Source organism: Rattus rattus, chromosome 6 (genome assembly GCF_011064425.1).
Source record: "Rattus rattus isolate New Zealand chromosome 6, Rrattus_CSIRO_v1, whole genome shotgun sequence".
NCBI lineage: Eukaryota > Metazoa > Chordata > Mammalia > Rodentia > Muridae > Rattus > Rattus rattus.
The window spans coordinates 121080081-121100843 of NC_046159.1; the positions used below are offsets into that span (position 1 = coordinate 121080081).

A 20763-nucleotide genomic window follows, 5' to 3' on the forward strand; every position below is an offset into this window, starting at 1 on the left:
CCACTACCTAAAGACTATACATGGACTGACCCTGGACTCTGAACTCATAGGTAGCAATGAATATCCTAGTAAGAGCACCAGTGGAAGGGGAAGCCCTGGGTCCTGCTAAGACTGAACCCCAGTGAACTAGATTGTTGGGGGAGGGCAAGGGGGGGGAGGATGGGAGGGGAACACCCATAGGGAAGGGGAGGGGGGAGGGGGATGTTTGCCTGGAAACCGGGAAAGGGAATAACACTCGAAATGTATATAAAAAAATAAAATAAAATAAAAAGGAATAAAAAAGAAAGAAAAGTAAAGTCCATCAATGCAGCAAGACTCACATTTATGGCAAACACATGAGTTTTAGAGTTAACCCTACATAGATCTGAATTCCAGCTCTGCAGTTGTTTAGGAATGTGTGAGTTTGCAAGTTATGTAAATTCACAACACTTCAGTTTGTACATCTGCTGAAATGGAGTAAGCATTTCCTTACAGAGTTGCTATGAGGGTATAGCTAATGTGTATAACATGTTTAAAGAACGGTATTGATTTTTTAAAGTTACAGATTCTACCAAAAGCAGACAGCAGTAAGTAGTGGTGAAGAGGGTAGATCTGGAGTCCACACCATGGCTTTTCTCACTGACTTTCTCTTTCTTAGAATGTTCATATCATGTAAACAATGACTTTCTACAGCTGATCTCTTTTCTCTTATACACACACACACACACACACACACACGGCATTGGTTTGACAGTTCAGGGATTATCATCAACAAGATAATTCTCAGACACAGTACAACACTAAATGAAGCTACAATAGCACCTACCAAACTCATATATGAAAGCTTGGACAACATCTGGACCAACATACTATAAGAACCCAGTATATTAGCTGTTGTTGCTCTGTTACTTTAGTCACTGTGTGTTTAGGGCACTGTGGTGGTTAAGAAACTGAAAAGGAAAGCAACTGAAACCCTTCAGAAACGACAATCTGGATTTTAGACAAATGTGTAGAGTAACAAAGCATGAGATATTAGCTCAATGACAAAATCAAAATTGGAGTGGAGATCACAAGGAAGTGTGACCAATTAATCTGTAATCCTAGAAAAGGCAGTTTTCACCGAATCTGTTTGTTGGAAGAAGGATTTGTGAATATCAAGAATTTTCAAACTCAAAACTTTCAAAGTCAAATTTTCTTCCTTTTATAATAGTAAAAAGTTGTGATGCAAGTGAGAATATATTCTGTTTTCCTCTTCTCCCTAAAGCATATTTCTTAGTTTTTTCCCCCTCTCCATTCTTGTCATTTTTCTAAATCCTTTTTACAAAGGTCAGAAAAGCATCCCTAATCCCTTCATGTCACTTCCCAGAACATGGCTTATAAAACTTAGCCACTTAACAAACAATAAAGGACTGCTGTGCCCATAAACCATCCCAGAAACAGCCACCCAACCAGAACATTCCAACTTGGAGAGATAACATAATCCTGTTGTTTTGGGTGTGACTCTGTGAAAGGGATGGAGGGCTGCGGTTCAAGATGCTGTGTCTAGCAACTTAGATAAGCATGACTGAAGCTGAACCAGGGCAAAGCACAGGGTGCCCCATAAGCTGTCTACTCCAGGAGCACAAAAGCACTCACTTCCTTGAACAGGGCCAGATAAAGGACTAGAAGTTCAGTCAAGATCCTTTGGGCCTTCAAGAAAAGCATCAGGGATGAACATCAAAGAGCCATATCATGGGATGGGATAAAGAGCAGGAGACATGTTCTTCCAGTCCTAAGGGGCTGCAGCTCACCCTTAAGAACAGTAACTTCAGCAGTCAGTTCATTAGCTTTCTACTGTAAGTGATACAAGCACGAGCCAAGTCAGCACCAAAACTCCCCTCAGAGTTCAGTGGGCGTTAGGTCAGCTGCACTCTATTGACAACGGCTGAACTCAAAGCCTCTAATGAGGCCGTTCAGCAACACGATGTGTCCTGCCACCAGTGAGACTCTTTTTCCATGAATAATGAACAAGAACATCATTTCTGTTGCCAGGTATACAACATAAACAAAGCTCAACATGGGCCTTGATAGGGCGAGCTTGTCCATTTGAAATAAAGGAATTTTTCAAAGTGCAAGCCAAGTTTTAGTGGAGGGTGGGACAGGCTGTTATAACAAGTAATGTGAACATATGTTATCAGAATTTAATAAATCAGTTTTTGATTGTTGAGGAATGGAGGCTGGGCAATGGGATACATTGAGACAATGAATAAGTCCAAGTGAGTTCATTTCTTTACTTGGCAATCAGTTTTATAACACAAGGCTGATGATTTCTGTAATGAACTGAGATACTTATGAAAGGAGTCTTGAGACTTGTGATCGAAAGGGCTTTTTAGTTAAAGCCTTACTTCTTAAGGCTTATTGGGCTAAGTAGAGATCAGCACTGATGACAAGAACAACAACCTTACATCAGGCAAAATGCATTGCCAGGTAGAGCCATGGCATGAGACCACCTCGTTTGGTACTAAAAGGCACTCAATAATGAACATTGTGCCCACAATGATGTATAGCTTACATCTCCAAGCTTCAACTGAACAGTGAGATTCTAGAGAATAAACAGAATAAAAATGAGCTGATGTGAAGGCCAAACACTCTTCAGTTTGTTTACTTTAGGTATTCCACAAATACTTTAAAATCAGCTCCATACTAAGGAGTGTATATCTTGTTACACAGGGTATGCATATCTATACAGGCAAACTGATGCCATCCCTGGCTAAAGTCTTTTAGTTTTCATCAATCTGAACAAGAGTTTGGGAAAAACAAACACAAACAGGCTCACAAAAGCTCAGTTTCCTTAATAGCAGAGGATAACAACAGCATCCCTTAGGGAGGATTTCTGTCAAAAATAAGATCCAAATGATATAGTTGGTTCTCTATATTTGAAGAATTCCAGAAAGTCTGAGATCTGAGTAATACTTAAATGGACTAATAAGGCTTACTAAAGAAAGAATATTTTACAATGCATAAAAAATATTATGTAGTATAAGTAACCATGCTATAATGTCAAATCTATAAGCAAACACATTCTATGGAGAAAATTGTTGAAATAAGTCAGAAGAGTATGGAGTTTTATAGAGTCTAAGCATAGCAGGAAATTATGTATATAACTTTTATATTATTAAATACTAAATGCATAAATGTCACTGTAAACAGGTTAGTTTTAAATTCTCTATCAGTTGGTAACAGGTAAAGTAGAAAACACTTATGAGGAAGTGAGCACACTGGCGAAGGGCCTTCAAAGGCACTACATAAAGAAATGGGGGTAGTCTCTTACTAAGGAAGACACACAGGAAAGAGAACAGAACGTGATCTCAAACATTTGCTGCACCATCACTCGTGCCAAGACAATTAGTTGTTCTTTATTGATCTAGAACATAAACAAGGTCACGAGACAGTGATCACAGTGAACTTGCAAGGTATCATGGGAAGATCACTTAGTACTACTCAATCTGACATGGGGTGTCTTTTGATCAGGAGGGAACCAAGTAGAGACACACAGCTGCCTGGCTGGGAGAGTATGAGCAAGGTGTGCCAAGTTCAGGTAAGAGGGCAGCACAAGCCACATAAGTTTCTGCCTGGGTAAGCACTAAACTGAAGGTGCTAGAGAATGACCATCAGAACACTATAGGTGACAATTCTTAGAGTGATATCAAAGTCCTACTTGAAATTGCCTTTCCTATCTAATCGCTGAATTATGTCAAGGAGAATAGAGTTCTCAAATGCATAAAAATAGCGAAGGACTTACCATCATACTTTGCTAAGACTGCCTGAACATCCGCATAGGCTTGGAGTTCCAGAAGAGCTTCTAGAAGGTTTTCATGGATATTGAACATGCTTAAGAGGGGAAACTCCTTCATTAACTAGGAAAGAAGAGACCAGGGGAGTAATTAATACATGTGTTTTATATTTTTACATTTATATTTAAGAAATAAAAACTATATATGTAGTAAATAATTCCTATAGTCAAGTATTTTAAGAAATAGTTCTTGAGGCTGGGGAAATGGCTCAGTCAGAAAAGTGCTTGACACATAATCTTAAGGCCTTGAGTTCAATCTTCATAACTCTTATTAAAAACAAAAACAAACAAACAAAACTCCAGAGTGAGTCTTGTAATCTCCATGCTGTGCTGGAGAGGTCATGGCAGGAGAATCCCTAGGGCTTGCTGGCAGCTAATTTAGCTGAATCAGTAAACTTGACATTCAGTGAGAACCCTATCTCAAAACAAAAGAAAAAGGAAAGGAAGGAAAGAAAAAAAAAATACCCAGAAAACAAGATAGATACCAGACACTGTCTTTTGGTCTGCACATATATATGTATACACACAAATGTGTACACACACACACACACACACACACACACACACACACACACACACACACACACACACACACACGTAAATATTTATTTTTTACAGTATAATGGATACAAAATTGTCCTGTTTATGTAACACAAATATATAGGGACCCAGAGATGGCTGGGTTGGTGAAGTGAGGACCTCAGTTTGATTCCTAGCACCCATTCTAAAAAGAAACATGGGTGCAACAGATTGCTTCTGTAGCTCCCTGAATGAGGAGGCAGAGACAGGCCTACCCTGGAGCTTGCTGCTAGTCAGCCTAGTCTAGCTAGCCTCAGGTGGAGAGATGCAGCTGTCTTGTTCTGTCTGCAGAACACGGTGAGCGGCTAAGGAAACCAAGCTATCGCCTGGAGGCTGGCATGAACTCCTCCCTCTAGAGGAGATGCTAAAGGCGATTCCCGTGTCTCCTCTCAGGGAGAGAGCCACTCTCCTTTAGGGAAGCAGCTCCTGGAAAGCTGACCACATTTCCAAGGATGGCACCACACCCAGGAGGATATTGGCAGCACAAACAGAACTTGAGAGGATTGAAAAACAAAGAAGACACAAAGATGGATGAGTAAGGAAGAGGGGTAGATCTGGGGGCAGTTGAGAATGGATGACTATGATAAAAACAATTGTATGGAATTCTCAAAAATAATCTATCAAAATATTTTTAATTTTAAAAAAGTTTTGGTGAAAACAAAAGGCAACCTGACAACACAAAAAATCTGACCTCTGGCATGCACATGTGAACCTACACACACAAACACGCACATACATGAAAACACATACACATATATTATAATCCTTTAAAATGATAAAAATTACTAGATTATAAGCAAACATATTTAAATCATTAAAAGCTTTTTTCCCCGTTCTTTTAGAAAAATGACGAGTCTGAATTTGTACAAGTTTGAAGTGGAAAGAAACTCTAAAGAGAGAGGAGGCTCTCAGAACAATAGAGATGTCCAGTAACTTAAAACCATAAAGAGACTAAACCTGGTGAGGAAGGAAATATAGTCCACAGACTTTAAGTTACTGGTAGCTTGTGCAGAGCAATTTGGGTGGAAGGCAGAGAGTGAGAAGGAGAGGGATGGGGACTACTGCTGAAGCAGCCTGGACAAAACTGGGAACTAGGAAAACAGCTAGCTAGAAAGGAGTGTGGCCGAGAGAAAACGTGATAGAGATTGTGGGGGGGGGGGCATTGAGGGGATAACCTTAGTCTAACAGAGACCAGGGTCATTTGTTGGACCAGGGGAAAGGAGTGACACAAGAAGTTTAAAGACAAAGGTGGATGTGCACAATATCAAGAAAAAGTATCTGCTTGGAGTAAGGCCATCTTGAAAGCCAAACCAACTGGAGATTCCCAGAGCATAGTGACCACAGCTGTCATGGTTACTGCATGTCAGAGAGCAGTGGACATCATCTGGGCACACCGGCAAGGTATTCTATGGTTAGGTTGAACTGGCAAACTGGATGAAGTTCTGTAAAAAGGCAAGGAGCAAGAGATGTGCCAATAACAGGTATAGATTAATGGAACATACAATGGCTTCCAACTACATGAACGAGAATAGGCCCAAAGGGATTAAAGCAGACCAGTGTCCAACTGAAGTGAGGAGGAGAAAGGACAGACCAAGAATTTCCTGGTACATCTTCTCTTACAGAAGGGCTAAACTGCATCACGAAGGACAGAGAACCAGATTCTTTATAAAGTAAATTCATGTATTTGTGATGCTCTAGTTTAGTGGTTCTCAACCTATAGGCTGTAACCCCTTTGAGAGTCAAATGACCCTTTCTCAGGGGTCACATGTCAGATAGCCTACATTTTAGATATTTACATTATGATTCATAACAGTAGCAAAAATTATAGTTATGAAGTAGCAACAAGAATAATTTTATGACTGGGGACCACCACAACATGAAGAACCACATTAAAGGGTCACAGCATTAGGAAGGTTGAGAACCACTGATCTACTTAATCTTCTACATGGACAACTACTTTCAATTATAATATGATGACCTCTAAAAAGTTTATTAAACTTTTTATGTCAATATTCATGATAGAAACTATGCCAAGATAAACAATACTAAAGTATAGGTGTGCTAGCTAGTTTTATGACATCATGACACAAGCCAGAGTCATTGGACAGGAGACAGTCTCAATTGAGAAATACTTCAGTAAGATCTAGCTTCAGGTAATCCTGTAGGTCATTTTCTTATTGACTAATGCGGGAAGGCCCAGCCCGTTGTGCATTGGGATATCAGTTGATGGGTAATCATGAGTTCTACAGGAACGCAGGTTGAGCAAGCCATGGTGAACAAGCCAATAAGCAGCAACCCTCAATGGTCCCTGTGTCAACCCTTCCAAGTTCCAGCCCTGCTTGAGTTCTTGTCCTGACTTCCTTCAGTGATGAACCATGATGTGGAAGTGTAAGTCAATTCCTTCCTTCCCAACTTGCTTTTGGTCATGGTGTTTCATCATAGCCATAGTAACCCTAAGATAGTAGGCTAATTTACCACTAAACAGGAAATAAATGGATGCATGGTGTTGACTGTCTACTTCTTTTGTTAAGAATATGTTCAGTATCCCTTTTTTTTTTTTAAAGCCATGACTCATTTAGGACATCTTTTAGTTTAGTTTTGTTTTGAAACACAAAATAACATCATTTTACTACTAAAAACACCTATCAAAACCATTTTGTGTCCAAAAAACCCACGGTCTGAACTCCCAGAAAAAGGCCTGCAATATTTTCATTGCTATTAAAGGAAGCCGATGAGACAACCCACACACTGTGGATGTTCTGTAACCAATAAAAGTATTTCTTGTTCTGGTTCACTTTGGTTCTGGCTGACATCATCCTTTGATTTTTTTTCACTTTTTCTAATTAAAGCTTGTTAGAACTTAAGTTCTCTGTCACGAAGCAGCTGGCAACACAATAAAGACATTCTCTGAACTGTAACATTTAAACATTTATCACTTTTGACCTATTTTCAAGTAACAATCATATTTCAAGGCTACAAGTCATATTATGTAATTTTAAAATGTAATTCCAAATATTAGTTGTTAAAGCTTAAATATGGACTCTCCATAAAACCCAAGGAGACAAGTGTATGTCTGAACTTTAAAATTACTTCAGTGTCTAGGGTCTCAGTTATCTCCATGTGACAAGATCCCACATGAAAACTGCTCGGCCTTCTCACCTAAGAGGTAAGAGCGATCTTCCTGACATGACAGTTTTACCTAGTGTCCATTAAGGTACACACCTGATATTCAACCAAAAGTTTCCCTTTCCTAGAGCCCTTGTCCCTTTCAAATCTATTCCCCACCCTCGGTATCTCCTGTATTGGAACCCAGTACACTATCAGTCTCTCATCAACGTCTTGTCCCTAACACTGCTGACACCTTCTGGGTTCCTGATGCCTTTAATGTGTAAAATGTATAGATAGCAGTCAAGTTCTCACAAAGCTGTTTAGAAAACAAGTACATGAAGATTAGGTACAATCACCGTCGCTGACATAGCTCAGAGGGACAGTGTTAGCCTGAAGAATAAACACAGCTTCTTTTCCTTAGGCTTCATGTCTGAATTCCACTCATACTTTGAGCTAATGTGTGCCGTTATAGGCATCATTATTTTCACCTTCCTATCACCTCTTTCCACTCCACTTCTGTAAGTCCACTGTAACGGCTCTTTAAACACATATTAAGATTATCCTTCATAACCCTCTATGTCTAGACGATTCCAACAGACCACTGACATGATTATCTGCACCTCCAAAGAACCAGTCAGATGCGAATACAACTTTACAAAGAAGCTGTTTATCACACTACGTGTTATAGTAAAGAAAACTGCGAGCACCTTAAATGTGACCTGTTACAAAACATTTAAATATAGTAAATATCATTGTCTTTTTTTCCTATTATGTGTGCTTTTTAAAAGTTAAGTTCTCTTTGAAGGTAAATCCGTATTGGTGAAAACAGCATACTCTGTGGTCACAGAACATGGAGAGATCAAATTGATACTGACCTAGAAACTTTCTCCATGCTGACACATTTTCATAGTACTGGAAGGTGCTAGCTAGCCTACTGGGGGAAAAAGGGGGAAGTCACTGACCAGCTGTGAACCCAACAGGTTTGGCAAGATATACCCATGGGTATAGAGTGGTATGAATGTATGAGTGTAACCAGCCCCCCCCCTCCTTTTTTTCCCATCTGATTTAAGAGGTGCCCACAGGAGGAAACACATGCATGTACTCCATAGCCAAGAACTAGTTGGGAAGCTTTCAACTTTCAGATCCCGGGGGTTAGTGGGGTGGGGGTGGGTGGGGTATGACCTACTATCATCATTCTGCCAAAGAGAAACAGCATCAAACTGTTGTCTAAATTTATATTTTATGTTTCTACATCCACAGCTCTCAGCCCTCATCAGAGAAGTTTCTTTGTATGGTAGTTTAACTTAGAAATGTAGAACTGGTCAAAGTGCAGAGATAAGTGTCAATGGAGTGCTTAGTCACAAATGGGACACACACACACACACACACACACACACACATATATATTACACAGACACAGATGTATCTTATATATAAATATACACACAGGCACATACATGTGCGCATGCATGTACACACACACACATATATATATTACACAGACACAGATGTATCTTATATATAAATATATCACACAGGCACATACATGTGTGCATGCATACACACACACACACACACATATATATTACACAGACACAGATGTATCTTTATATATAAATATATCACATTGCAACATATATGCACACACACACACACACACACACACACACACACACACACACACACACACACACACACCAAGGCTCAGGATGAGCTTGGAAAACAGTAAGTATTAGTGGCAGAGGAGGGCTAGAGTGAAGCCAGGTACTCTGCTGCACCTGCGAACTCAGGAGTTGAGCGGCCTGTACAAGATCAAGCCAGTCAACATTCTTGCCTGGAGTGAGAAGGTTCATGAGCTCCTGCTTCTAAGTGAGGAGTTTTGAATGTTTTAATGGCTTCTTGGGAAGGGAAGAGTCAGTTTTCTTTAAGGGTATATCCCCTGGCAGGTCATTCACACTGCAGTACATGGTCCAACATCTAGGAGGATCTGGGCAGCACAAATTGTGGGAGTGAGAGGGATGAGAGGGGAAGTGGATTTCAGAGAAGTTAAGGGGAAAAATAGGGAGTGACTATGATCAAAGTACATTTAATGAAATTCCAAAAGAATTAATAAAAATTTAATAAAAATATTTTAAAAAGTTCTCCCCTAAGATCCATGACCCAGGGATCTGGGAGCCCAGGGAGTTGGCTACAATTCTTATACCAGGTATAACCTCCCTCCTGAGTTGGGGCAGTACAATTAGGCAGTTGTTGCTTACTGTAGTCCTCCTGCACCTTTAGAGCTACCTAGGCATAGTGGTCATTGTGGTTCATAGGCATCAGAGCTGGGTGGGACTACTCACTGTGCTCCTCCATTGGCAGGCTGCATAATACCTTCTGGTATTATGAATGCTAGACAAAGCTTATTCCCAGCTCATGTCTTCTAAGTACTGTCTGAAGTGTACAATGTCTTCAACAATAGAGGCATATTTATCTTCAATCTCTGAGAGACAGCCAAGGGCAACACCAATAGCCAATATTGTTTGGGGGGGTCACTGGGACTACTATGACCAACAACTCAAATGGAGCTTTCTTGTGCCTGGTATTGGGGTTTTGTTACATAGTCTAAGGCTCTTGTGGGGAGCATTGTTACCCCAAGTGGCATAACTTCATTTAGGATATATACACACATGTATCACATTTATATAGTAAATATACATATGTATTACAGATAATTTTAGGTAAGTATAAAGTACTATGATTCCTTAAGGTTTTCTCAAACATCTTTAATATTATTTGTCCCTCCTCCTTTTGTATTGACCTCTCTCCTTCCTCCCCAACGCTCCCTCCCATTTTTCCAAGTTCCTCCTATGTATTACCTGTATCCTCTTGTTCCTGTCTCTAGCCTCCCATTCATATAGATCCTTTTTGCTTTCCTGATTTCTGTGGTTCTTTAGCCTATATACTCACATCTGAAGATTTGAAACTCTGAACTGAGTTTGTCTTTCTGGGTCTGGGTTACCTCACTCAATATAATATTTTCTAGTTCCATCCCTTTATCTTCAAATTTCACAATTGCATAGAGAACTTCTGACCACTACTTTCCTATACCTGTATAACTCCTAACTTCATTTTAAACTTGTCATTATACCTACAGCTTTCACCCTTCATCACAAAGCTTCTCTGTGCAGCAAACAGAGAGCACCTCAGAAAAGTACAGCTTGCCACGATGGAGAGCTCAAATGGCCTTGGGGAGCCTAGTCCCAGTTGACACATGTACAACAGAAACCCTGCACCCAGCACTCAGAAGACATCATGTAAGAGGGTCCCAGGGAGTTGGCTATGATTGTGTCTCCTAGAAATAACAGCTTTGGAAGCTACATCAATGACACAACAATATGGCTGACTAAAAAGGCCTGGACACAGACAATGCCAATAGATATGCTAAAGGGAAGGTCACCCCACTGGACCCCACTCCTAGACAAAAACTACAGGCAACTAATGAATGACTGCTGAGGAGAACTGGTCTTTCCTAGGGATGAGCCACTCAATGAGTTATCCAAAACCAAGTGGCTGGCCCTAAAATGAAGTCAGTCTGTTGCATACATATACATCATATACATAAACTTATACACTTGTGTGTGTGTGTGTGTGTGTGTGTGTGTGTGTGTGTGCGTTTGTGTGTAACAATAATAATCAGAGCAAAAGAGGCCATAAACTTGAGAGGAAGTGGAAGGGACATGGGTGGGGTTAAAGGAAGGAAAGGGAAGGGGAGAAGTGATATAATTATATTTTAATGGAAAAATTTAAGTTCTCAAAGGACTTTTAGCAGCATGAACTGGGAATTGCTAGCATATACTGTTATATCATACAAAAGCTGAGAAAACTGTATTGTACAATAAGATCATGCTGTTCTTGTGTGCCCTTGTATAGAAACACAGGCATGTACTGAAGTAAAGTTATTTCTGATTGCTGAGATTAAAGGTGATTTTATGTCTCATTCCATATTTTTATGGATTCTAATATTTTTAAAGGGACACATATATATTTGAGAGAGTTAAGAGGAGAACTGGTCACTTTTAGTAATACTGGCTAGTTACAGCCAGCAAAATGGCTGTGTGAGGAAAAAAAGGGGGCTTGATACCCAAGCCTGACAATCTGGGTGCTTCTCTCTCTCTTTCTCTCTCTCTCTCTCTCTCTCTCTCTCTCTCTCTCTCTCTCTCTCTCTCTGCTGTGTGAGGAAAAAAAGGGGGCTTGATACCCAAGCCTGATAATCTGGGTGCCTCTCTCTCCGTCCCTCCCTCCTTCCCCCCCCCTCCCTCCCTCCTCCCCCCTCCTCTCCTCCCTCCCTCTCTGGAATACACATGACAATAGAAAGAAAGACAATACAAAGTTGTCCCTGACTTCCATGTATACACATATACACACACTGATTGACTAAAAATAATGTTAAGAAAGGAATACTGGCTTATTAAACTCAGGTTCACACAGTCATGTTCTAGTTAAAGAGGGCTTTCAGTTCCTTTCAGACACTCCCACTTTTGTCTCCTAGGCCCCTTCCTTGAGCACTCTTCCTCTGTCCCTAGCCAATCTGACCAACTCCTAAAACTCCAGTACCCTTTCCCTGTCGTCCTCCAGCTATGGCTAGCCAGAGTCCTTGTCCCCAGCTTCCCTGTGAGCAGTGATACCATCCTGTTCCTGTGTTCTAAATGAGCAACTGACTCAGTATGGATACACAATATTTACTTCATGACTGAAAAGCTTTTTAAAATGTTGTTCCTTTGTGAAAAGAAAGACTATGCCATGATGTCCTGGGTCTGGGTCAGGCCTTTCCTAAACATGTTCTACTATTTATAGTCTCCCATTGCCTACATGCCAGGAGAACTACAAGTAGATCCTGTAAATTTTGACTCAATGTACTGAAATGTTTTCTTACACTAAGAGCTGCTTAGATATGCAAGAGATGAGGTATGGTCTCTATCCCTGGGACTAATTTTAGGAGAAGAGGCCAGTCACGGACTGGTCACTACAGGACCTCTAGGATTGTACAACTAACTGCAGGAAGGAATTCCCAGATCCTAAGCATAGCTTGAGGTCCTTTCTCAGTTCAGTGCCAGATCCCATTTGGCTTTCTGGTTTGCTGCAAGGTTAAGCCCCAGCCTTGTCAGACTGAACCGGTATACACCATTCCTGGAATTCCTTCTACAGTTGCTAGTCCCTGTGTTTTTGCTCAAACTGTTTTCACCACCTGGAATACCTTTCCCCCTCATTTACGAGGCAGCCTGTCAAAATCACCCCACACTCCAAAGCCCAGATCAAATGCCACCTCCTAAAGCCACAGCATCATGGAAAGCGAGAGCCAGAGGAGCCCATAGAGATCCTCCAGACACCCTCCTCACTTTTCAGAGGAGCTCCCTCCCACCACCGCCCCACTGCAGCACAAGGAAGGCTGGAAACTCAGTGACTCAGCCAAGGTTAATGCTGGGACTATGATTCAAACCGGGTCATCAGTACCAAGTCCAAATTTCAACACATCATAGCTCCCATTGTAGGATGGCCAAGTCTGGAGAACTGAACCACTTTGCCTCTGAAGCAATGCTTATATTTCTTCTTGCATTGTATTTACATAGGTTTAAACAAACAGCCATTCGTAGAGGGGGAAAAATCATTTTGGAGTTGTTTCTGAGTTGAAATCCAGCCCCTGGTAATTCCTGCTATATTTTATAAGATTGTTAACCACCTGAGTTTCAGTTTTCTTCTGTCACCTGAAGATGTCACATGGCGTCTTCTCCAGTTCCCTACCATCCATGTAGGGAACATCACTAGCCTCTAACACCATATTTTCTACTACATCTGTCATCCTCTGCAGTCATTTTATGTATGTGGCTTGATAATAGATCCTTTCAAAAGAAGAACAAAAGGATAGATGTGATAATAGGCAATACTCTAACAGCAGGGGAAGCCAGCACTTCTGTAAGGGCCAGGGAGCAGCCATTGGAGATGTTTCAAGACATAGAGTTTCTATGGCAACTACTCAGCACTTACAACCTGAAAACAGCTGTGGGCAATATGTAAATGAATAAGAAATCCTGTGTTCTCATAAAACTTTCTTTACAGAAGCAGGTAACAGGCTGGATGTGGACCTCAGGCTTTCATTTGCCAAAGCCTGGTTAATGAGAAGAAAATTTAAAACCCAAAAGGTTTTTCTAAAAAGCATTTCTCAGTGATATCATACTTTAAAAGCCCAACATGTCTTACCCACAGCTGATTAGCAGACTGCCGTAAGGGAAATAATGTAAAAGGCCTTCTCTACAACCCACTACTTGCCCTTCCAGCTCAGTTCCCCAAAGACCATTTACCCCATCTCGGAGGAGTCACCAGCTGAAGTGTGTACTACCGAAGCAGGAAACCCTGCTGAAACACGGGGCTGGACAGATGCGATGATGCCTATTCACAGGGCAAAACGCCGTTGGACGGGGAGAGGAATGAGCTGCGCATTCTCTCGTGTCTTAATGGGAACAAAAGTCAAGTGGTTTTGAGTAAAAGAAGCATACCATGGAAAAACATGCTCTAAAATACAGTATCATTGAAACAACCTGAAAAAAATCCACACAATCCCAGGTAGGCTGGACATGCTTTTATATATTACTCTTTATGTCTCTGTACTATAGATTTCTTCAAGACGTTCAATATTTTTTCATATATAACTTCTCAAAACCTGAAGGGCTAATTTTCATGAGAATTATTTTGTTTTCTTATATCCCAGTTGGCTTCTTTGTTATTATTTACATCTTTTTCTATTTTTTGAGATTGTAACGTAACGGCATTATTTCCCCTCCTCTTTCCTTACTCCGAATGCTCTCCTTGCTCTCTTTCAACTTCACAGTCTCTTGTTCTCATTAGGCGGTGTTGTATGTGTATATGGATATACATATATACTCCTAACCGGACATATTCAGTCTGTGTAATGTTACTTGGATGTATGTTTTCAGGGCTGACCATCTGTTACTGGATGGCTAATTGGCATGTCTTGGGGGGTGGGTATCTATTTCTCCCACTCTCAGCAGTCCTTAGTTGTCTGTACTTCCTTGTATAGGGCTGAGGCCTCATGGACCTCTGCCCAACGACCTACTTAGCATATCTCTTGTTGCTGCCTAATTGACTTCTGATGAAAACTTGTTCCTATACATTGAGGGTTTGACTCTGTAGCTCCTTAGAGTGTTGGTAGTATGTCAAGAGGGGGCCTCCGTTAGGTGTGGTGGTACACACATTCAGTCCCCTGTGCTTAAGAGGCAGAGGCAGGGGTTGGGGATTTAGCTCAGCGGTAGAGCACTTGCCTAGCAAGCGGTAGAGCACTTGCCTAGCAAGCGCTAGGCCCTGGGTTCGGTCCCCAGCTCCAAAAAAAAAAAAAGAAAAAACAAAAACAAAAACAAAACAAAACAAAAAGAGGCAGAGGCAGGTAGATCTTTGTGAATTCAAGGCCAGCCTGATCTACACAGTGAGATGCTGTCCTTTTTTTTTTTTTTTTTTTTTTTTTTTAAGTATCTGAATAAATACTTCCTCCTGAAATAATTTGATCCTATATAGTCTGGTAAATTGTACTCCACCTTTACAATGACGTCCAATACCTGCTAATCTCACATGAACATAACCTACAAGTCCAATTCTTTACTGTCCACCTACTTTGAAAAAGTATGCTCACTGACGGAACTCCTCTGAGGAACTACGTACATTATGAACTCATCCTGAAGGGTATTTTGGAGGTCGGCCTACTGTAGGATAAGCTCCTTCCCTATTTGACTCTGAGTGGTAAGGCTGGGGTTAGGCTTAGGTAAGACGAGTTAGTACAACCTTCTGAGTGTACTGTGAGTGTTCTATCTTTTCCAGACGCACACTGACAGCCCTACTCATCCCCATAGTCCACTGTCTTCAAAATAAGACTGACTGTGGGAGAGAAGGCACATTATAGAAATCAAGAAGATGGTTTCCTGGCCTAAGATATAAATAGGAGTTTGCATTCACAAGCAATGGAACGTCTGGGATGCACTCATCAGCAGGAGAAGAGCAGCGCCTAGATCACAGGACACATATCACCCCCAGACACTCCTAGCCAAGTATGAAGCTGTCATCCTTATACAATATTGACATGGATATATTGAATTTCTGATGTGCTATTTGTTGAGCTCTGGTATACTGATTATACAATATAGCATATACTCTATTTCTTTATTTAGAAATAAAGCACAAAGAATGGTTTGGTAACATAATTTGCCTATTAAGAAAAGACTACAGTTCCCACATCAGGCTTGAATGAAAGCATATGATAAATGTTGAGGCCTGTTTTCTATAAGCCAAGTCATTCTAAATAAATCCTTGAATTCACTCACTATCTAGCATAGTTCTGTTTATTTATTTCCCTCTGTCTTCCCCTCACTGCTAATTGCTTTTTCCTGGCAGCAAGAAATTTATATGCCCCGCTTTGCCTAAGTATTACAGTTTCTGTAGAATGAAAACATTGGCTTTCCTATGAGTCCTCTAATACCTATGAGGAAGAATGTGGGATGGGCTGTGGATAGAATTTCAGTTCCAGTTTTACATCATCTGGCTATTGTCAGTTCACGTTTATTTCAGTGGAAGAATCTAAAGCACTTCTGAAGTTAACATTTATGAGCTCAAATGGACAAGGAAGGAGAGTTAATTCGCTGGATTTGAAATGCTCTGTGGACATAATTTAGAACTACAGTCTGTATGCTTTTTCTCAGCTGACTTACAGGATGAAAACAACAGTTTAAACTTTTCAAGTTTAATTTGCATCTATTTAAACATTTTATTAGTTTAGCTGTCCATGTATTGTTCCCTGAGTAGGAAAACTCTTACATATTTTAAGGCAGAGGTAATTAACATAACGCCTCAGCCAGATTCCTACTGAGGTCAAGTCAAGCTTAGCCTAATTGAGGTTTAGACAATTTGGCCTGTATTATATTCAAACAGCAGATATTATTTTGTTAGAGCTGCAAGTTTGACATTTTTAATCAGTTTCAAACAAAGGCATAAATAGAAAATAGAAAAGACACTTTACATTGCATGACAGGGGAAAGGGAAGAATGAATTACTTAGAGGGTCCTTGGAGACATGAGAGCATTCCATTTACACAGAGACTATAAAATGCAGCCTCCACAGGCTTAGACATGCATTAATAAGAAAATGTCACTTTTACAATTAATTAAAAGGCAAATATTGAACCACACCTATTGAAAAGTCACATGGTCAAGCCTGACGTGCCCAGATGTTGGCTAAAGCACTGATTCCTCACTGGAGTGATACACATCCACATACAGAGCCAGTTGCAGGCATGAACCTCATGAACCCCAAGGGTTAGAGGGTTACTTACATAATTATCTGTGCTTCCTGTCAAAATGATACTGTTCATTCCAGACAAGGAATGTGCCTTAACATTAAGAACTCTCCTTCCTAAAGCCAAAGCTCCGACAGCACCACTGTTCTATGACTACAAAAGAAATCTCCCAGCGATGGACGCCATAGTAAACTGCACTTTCTGGGAGGCTCAAGGACTGACATCTTTCTCAAACTTTCAGGTAGTTCTTGGAGTAGAACATTTCTGTATCATCTTGAACAGCTTCAAGTCTGGTGTGGCCTCACCCTGAGATAAAGAACAAGCCTGGGATTTCCAGTGCATACTTTGAGTGAGCTGGAAGCAAGCCCAAGGAAAAGAGGACCTTGTGTATCCTTCGTGATGGCACGGTACTGGTCTCCTGTGCCAAGAGTGGTCTCAATAAACAGCTAAACATTTTGACCAAAAATTTCTGTCAGAAAGAACCTCTCATGCCAAAAGCACGACCACAGTTTTTGGCAGCCTTCCACATTCATATGGGTAACAGTCAATAGCAGGAGTCAGGAGATTAACTCATGGTTACCCGGGTCAGAGTTTACAAATGCTCTGGCAGGTACTTCAAAGGTAGCAGGAAACGTAACTACAATGCAAGGTTCTTTTATGGCAACACATGGCACAGAGCTATACCCCAAGCTGTGACATTCATCAACATGTTCCCCTGCAAACAGCTCACCTTCTACAGCTCTCTTTCCACCCCTATCTTCCCAGGTACCCTTGCTGGAACCTGTGTCAATGCTTTTATAGTCCCAAACACATCCATATACAATGTGCAGGAATTAACCACTGGTTGATGAGTTAACCATTAGTTTGGGTTTACTGATTATCTGCAGTGAATTGTGCCCACAACTGTGACTAGTAGGGAGAATATAGAGCTGGCTTTATTTCTCCACAGTGCATCCAAGGAGATTTCTATGTAGCTGTGGGTGGTGGTTCCTGCTCCTTATAAGTTCATGCCATACCACCTGTTGTTATCTTTTGTTATAATCAGGGTTTCTATTGATGTGATTATACACCTTGATCAAAGGCAACTTGAAGAGCAAAGGGTTTGTTCCAGCTTACAATCCGTCATGAAGGTAAAATGGGGTAGGAACCAAGACAAGAACCAAGAGGCAGCCAGTGAGGCAGAAGACATGGAGGAACACTTACTGGCCTGTTCCCCACTCTATACTCAGCCTGCTTTCTTATATAACCCAGGACCAACTGCCCAGGAATGGCACTGCCCTAGTGAGATGTGTCCTCCAACACCAATCACTTGCACTTACTGGCCTGTTCCCCACTCTATACTCAGCCTGCTTTCTTATATAACCCAGGACCAACTGCCCAGGAATGGCACTGCCCTAGTGAGATGTGTCCTCCAACACCAATCACTTGCACTTACTGGCCTGTTCCCCACTCTATACTCAGCCTGCTTTCTTATATAACCCAGGACCAACTGCCCAGGAATGGCACTACCCTAGTGAGATGTGTCCTCCAACACCAATCACTAATCAAGAAAGTGCATTACACCCTTGGCTATAGGCAAATGTGACAGAGGAATTTTCTCAACTGAAATTATGGTCTTCCCAAACACCTCTAGATTGTAACAAGCTGACATAGAACTAACCAGAACACCATCCTTTTGTATGTTTTATACCAGTTAACAGACTCTCACACACTGAAGATTTTCGTTTCTCAGTGCATAGTCTACTTTTGTCCTCAAATTATCCTCAACATACATAATTCCAGTCCATGTGAATGTCCTTTGTGATTGGCTCTAATCAAAGTTCGTCTAGTCATGCCTGGACAAAAGTTAAAATATGCAATTACTCTGGCCAAAGGACACTGCACCTCAGTTATACCATTACTCCCTTGTTAAATTTCTTTCCAACTTTCTACATAGACTCCTAGGAGTGGACCTTTGAAGAATATTTAACCTGATCCCTGGTTTGGTCCCACTGTGCTTCCTGGGCTTCTATAGTGAGGGGCTTCTACTACACGATCCTATCATTATGAACACTGCCACAAACTGCCATGACTTCCCTGTCATAAAGGTCTCAAATCTTTTGGGGCCATGGCCACAGAGAATTCTTTACTTCCTTAAGTTGTTCCTTCAGCTATATTGTCCCAGCAGTGCAAAGTACTTAATACAACACTCAAGTTCTTTGCCTGTTGAGGTGTGTATCAGCTTAACTTCCTGAAATACTTCCTCAGATCTTCTAGAACTATAGTAGCTAAGTCAGGCTTAACATGAGCTGTGAGGAACTCCTGCTTTACCAGGAAACTTTTATGCTCCCGGTTATCCACCTTGTGATAAGAGGTCTTGACTACCACTGAAATGGCTGGGCAAAGAACCTGTGAACATCTTAGATTTCTTTGACCACAAGCTTTGTTGTTGTTGCTGCTGTATCAGATCTATTTAGCAACTGCTTTCTATAATAGTCATTGAGAGCCAATAAGTGGCTCAGAGGGGAGCCAGGCTTGCTGTCAGGCCTGACAACCTGAATTCAATCCCAGGACTCATACTGCAGAAGGAGAGAATGACTCCAGCAACTTGTTCTCTGAACACCACATTTGTGCATGTGCATGCACAATCATGAACACACACACACACACACACACACACACACACACACACAGAGAGAGAGAGAGAGAGAGAGAGAGAGAAGAGAAAGAAATGTAGTAAAAAATTTTTTTGAAAACAAGTTACTTAGTGTTATGAATGCTAGACATTGTTTTACTAGGACTCAGTAATATACAATTTTTGTTTTGTTTTCCCCCCAGAGACACAATTTATATAGTTAGGTACATATGGGGATATTAGCATTGATCCAAATGCAATCCATATTAGCATTTATCACTTTATGGAGAATAAAGCACCCTATGCACACAGCCAAGACACATTGCCTATGCCCCTGAATCCTGTTTGAGGCTTCTCCAGACATTTCCCTCTCCAACTGCCCAATAGATACAGGTGAGGGCCTGCCTAGCATCTGCATAAACAAGGAAGTAAGTGTTGCAGGGAGAGATATCCCAGACACTATTCCTTCTTCATAGCTTTGGGAACAAACAGCACCCAGGAAAGTAGTCAACCATAGAACGGTCCCTTCTGTGTTTGTGATCCAAAGACTGCTGCTCACCAAAGGGTATAAGGAAGACAGATGGTTCATTCTCCCCACCTTGGTCCACTGGACTCTATCATCATCTACTGTCTATAGCATGCTTTTCTATTGACCTCTGTGTTATTTATTGCCTTGGTCAGGGAGAGAGCAAGAGTCCCCCAACTACATAATTTGGGTAGGGCTATTTATCCTGCTGGGAGTTGGTTCACAGATTTTTTTTAATTCTTACTATCTTGAAAAAATCTGTCCCATCCCATACATGTGTACAATGAACTATGACACCTGTCTCACATTACCCCGTGTCTCCCTAATATGCCTGCTACCAACAACAGTAAGTTGTTAGTGACCATATGTGACTGGGTTTGAGGCCATCCTCAATTCTATTTCTTAAATACTGCAAATTAATTGAACCTAAATGTCATCTGGAGTTGTTCTCTCAGGAAACTCTAAGGGCAGCTGTGTAGAGGAATTTTAATCCAGCATCATGGCTGCTCTGATCAAATACAAAGATCTTCTAGGTCTGTATGACCTAGCTGGAATACAGAAACACCGCATACCTTTAATCATTCTGGCTAGAATACAAGCACATACTTTAGCACACATATCCAATCCCAAACACTGATGTCTAGTTGAGAGGCAGAAAAAGTGATAACAGAATGAGACAGAGATACAACCTGCCCAACTCTCATGAGATCAGGAAAGGGAGGCTATTTAAAAGCAGTGCAGACAGAGTGACAGTCATTTGGGAGTCAGTACAGCGAGTTTATTGCACTAGA

The 20763-nt window shown here is 41.0% G+C and overlaps 1 protein-coding gene across 4 annotated transcripts in view; it reads right to left on the bottom strand.

The window, feature by feature from the left end:
- Window positions 1-20763, bottom strand: part of St7 (suppression of tumorigenicity 7) — a 233844-nt gene that overhangs the window by 50191 nt on the left and 162890 nt on the right. For all 4 annotated transcript variants that reach the window (XM_032906915.1, XM_032906916.1, XM_032906917.1 and 1 more), the window contains one exon: window positions 3761-3875. In XM_032906915.1, coding sequence (XP_032762806.1) covers window positions 3761-3875 — 115 coding nt within the window. The remainder of the gene's footprint in view (window positions 1-3760; window positions 3876-20763) is intronic.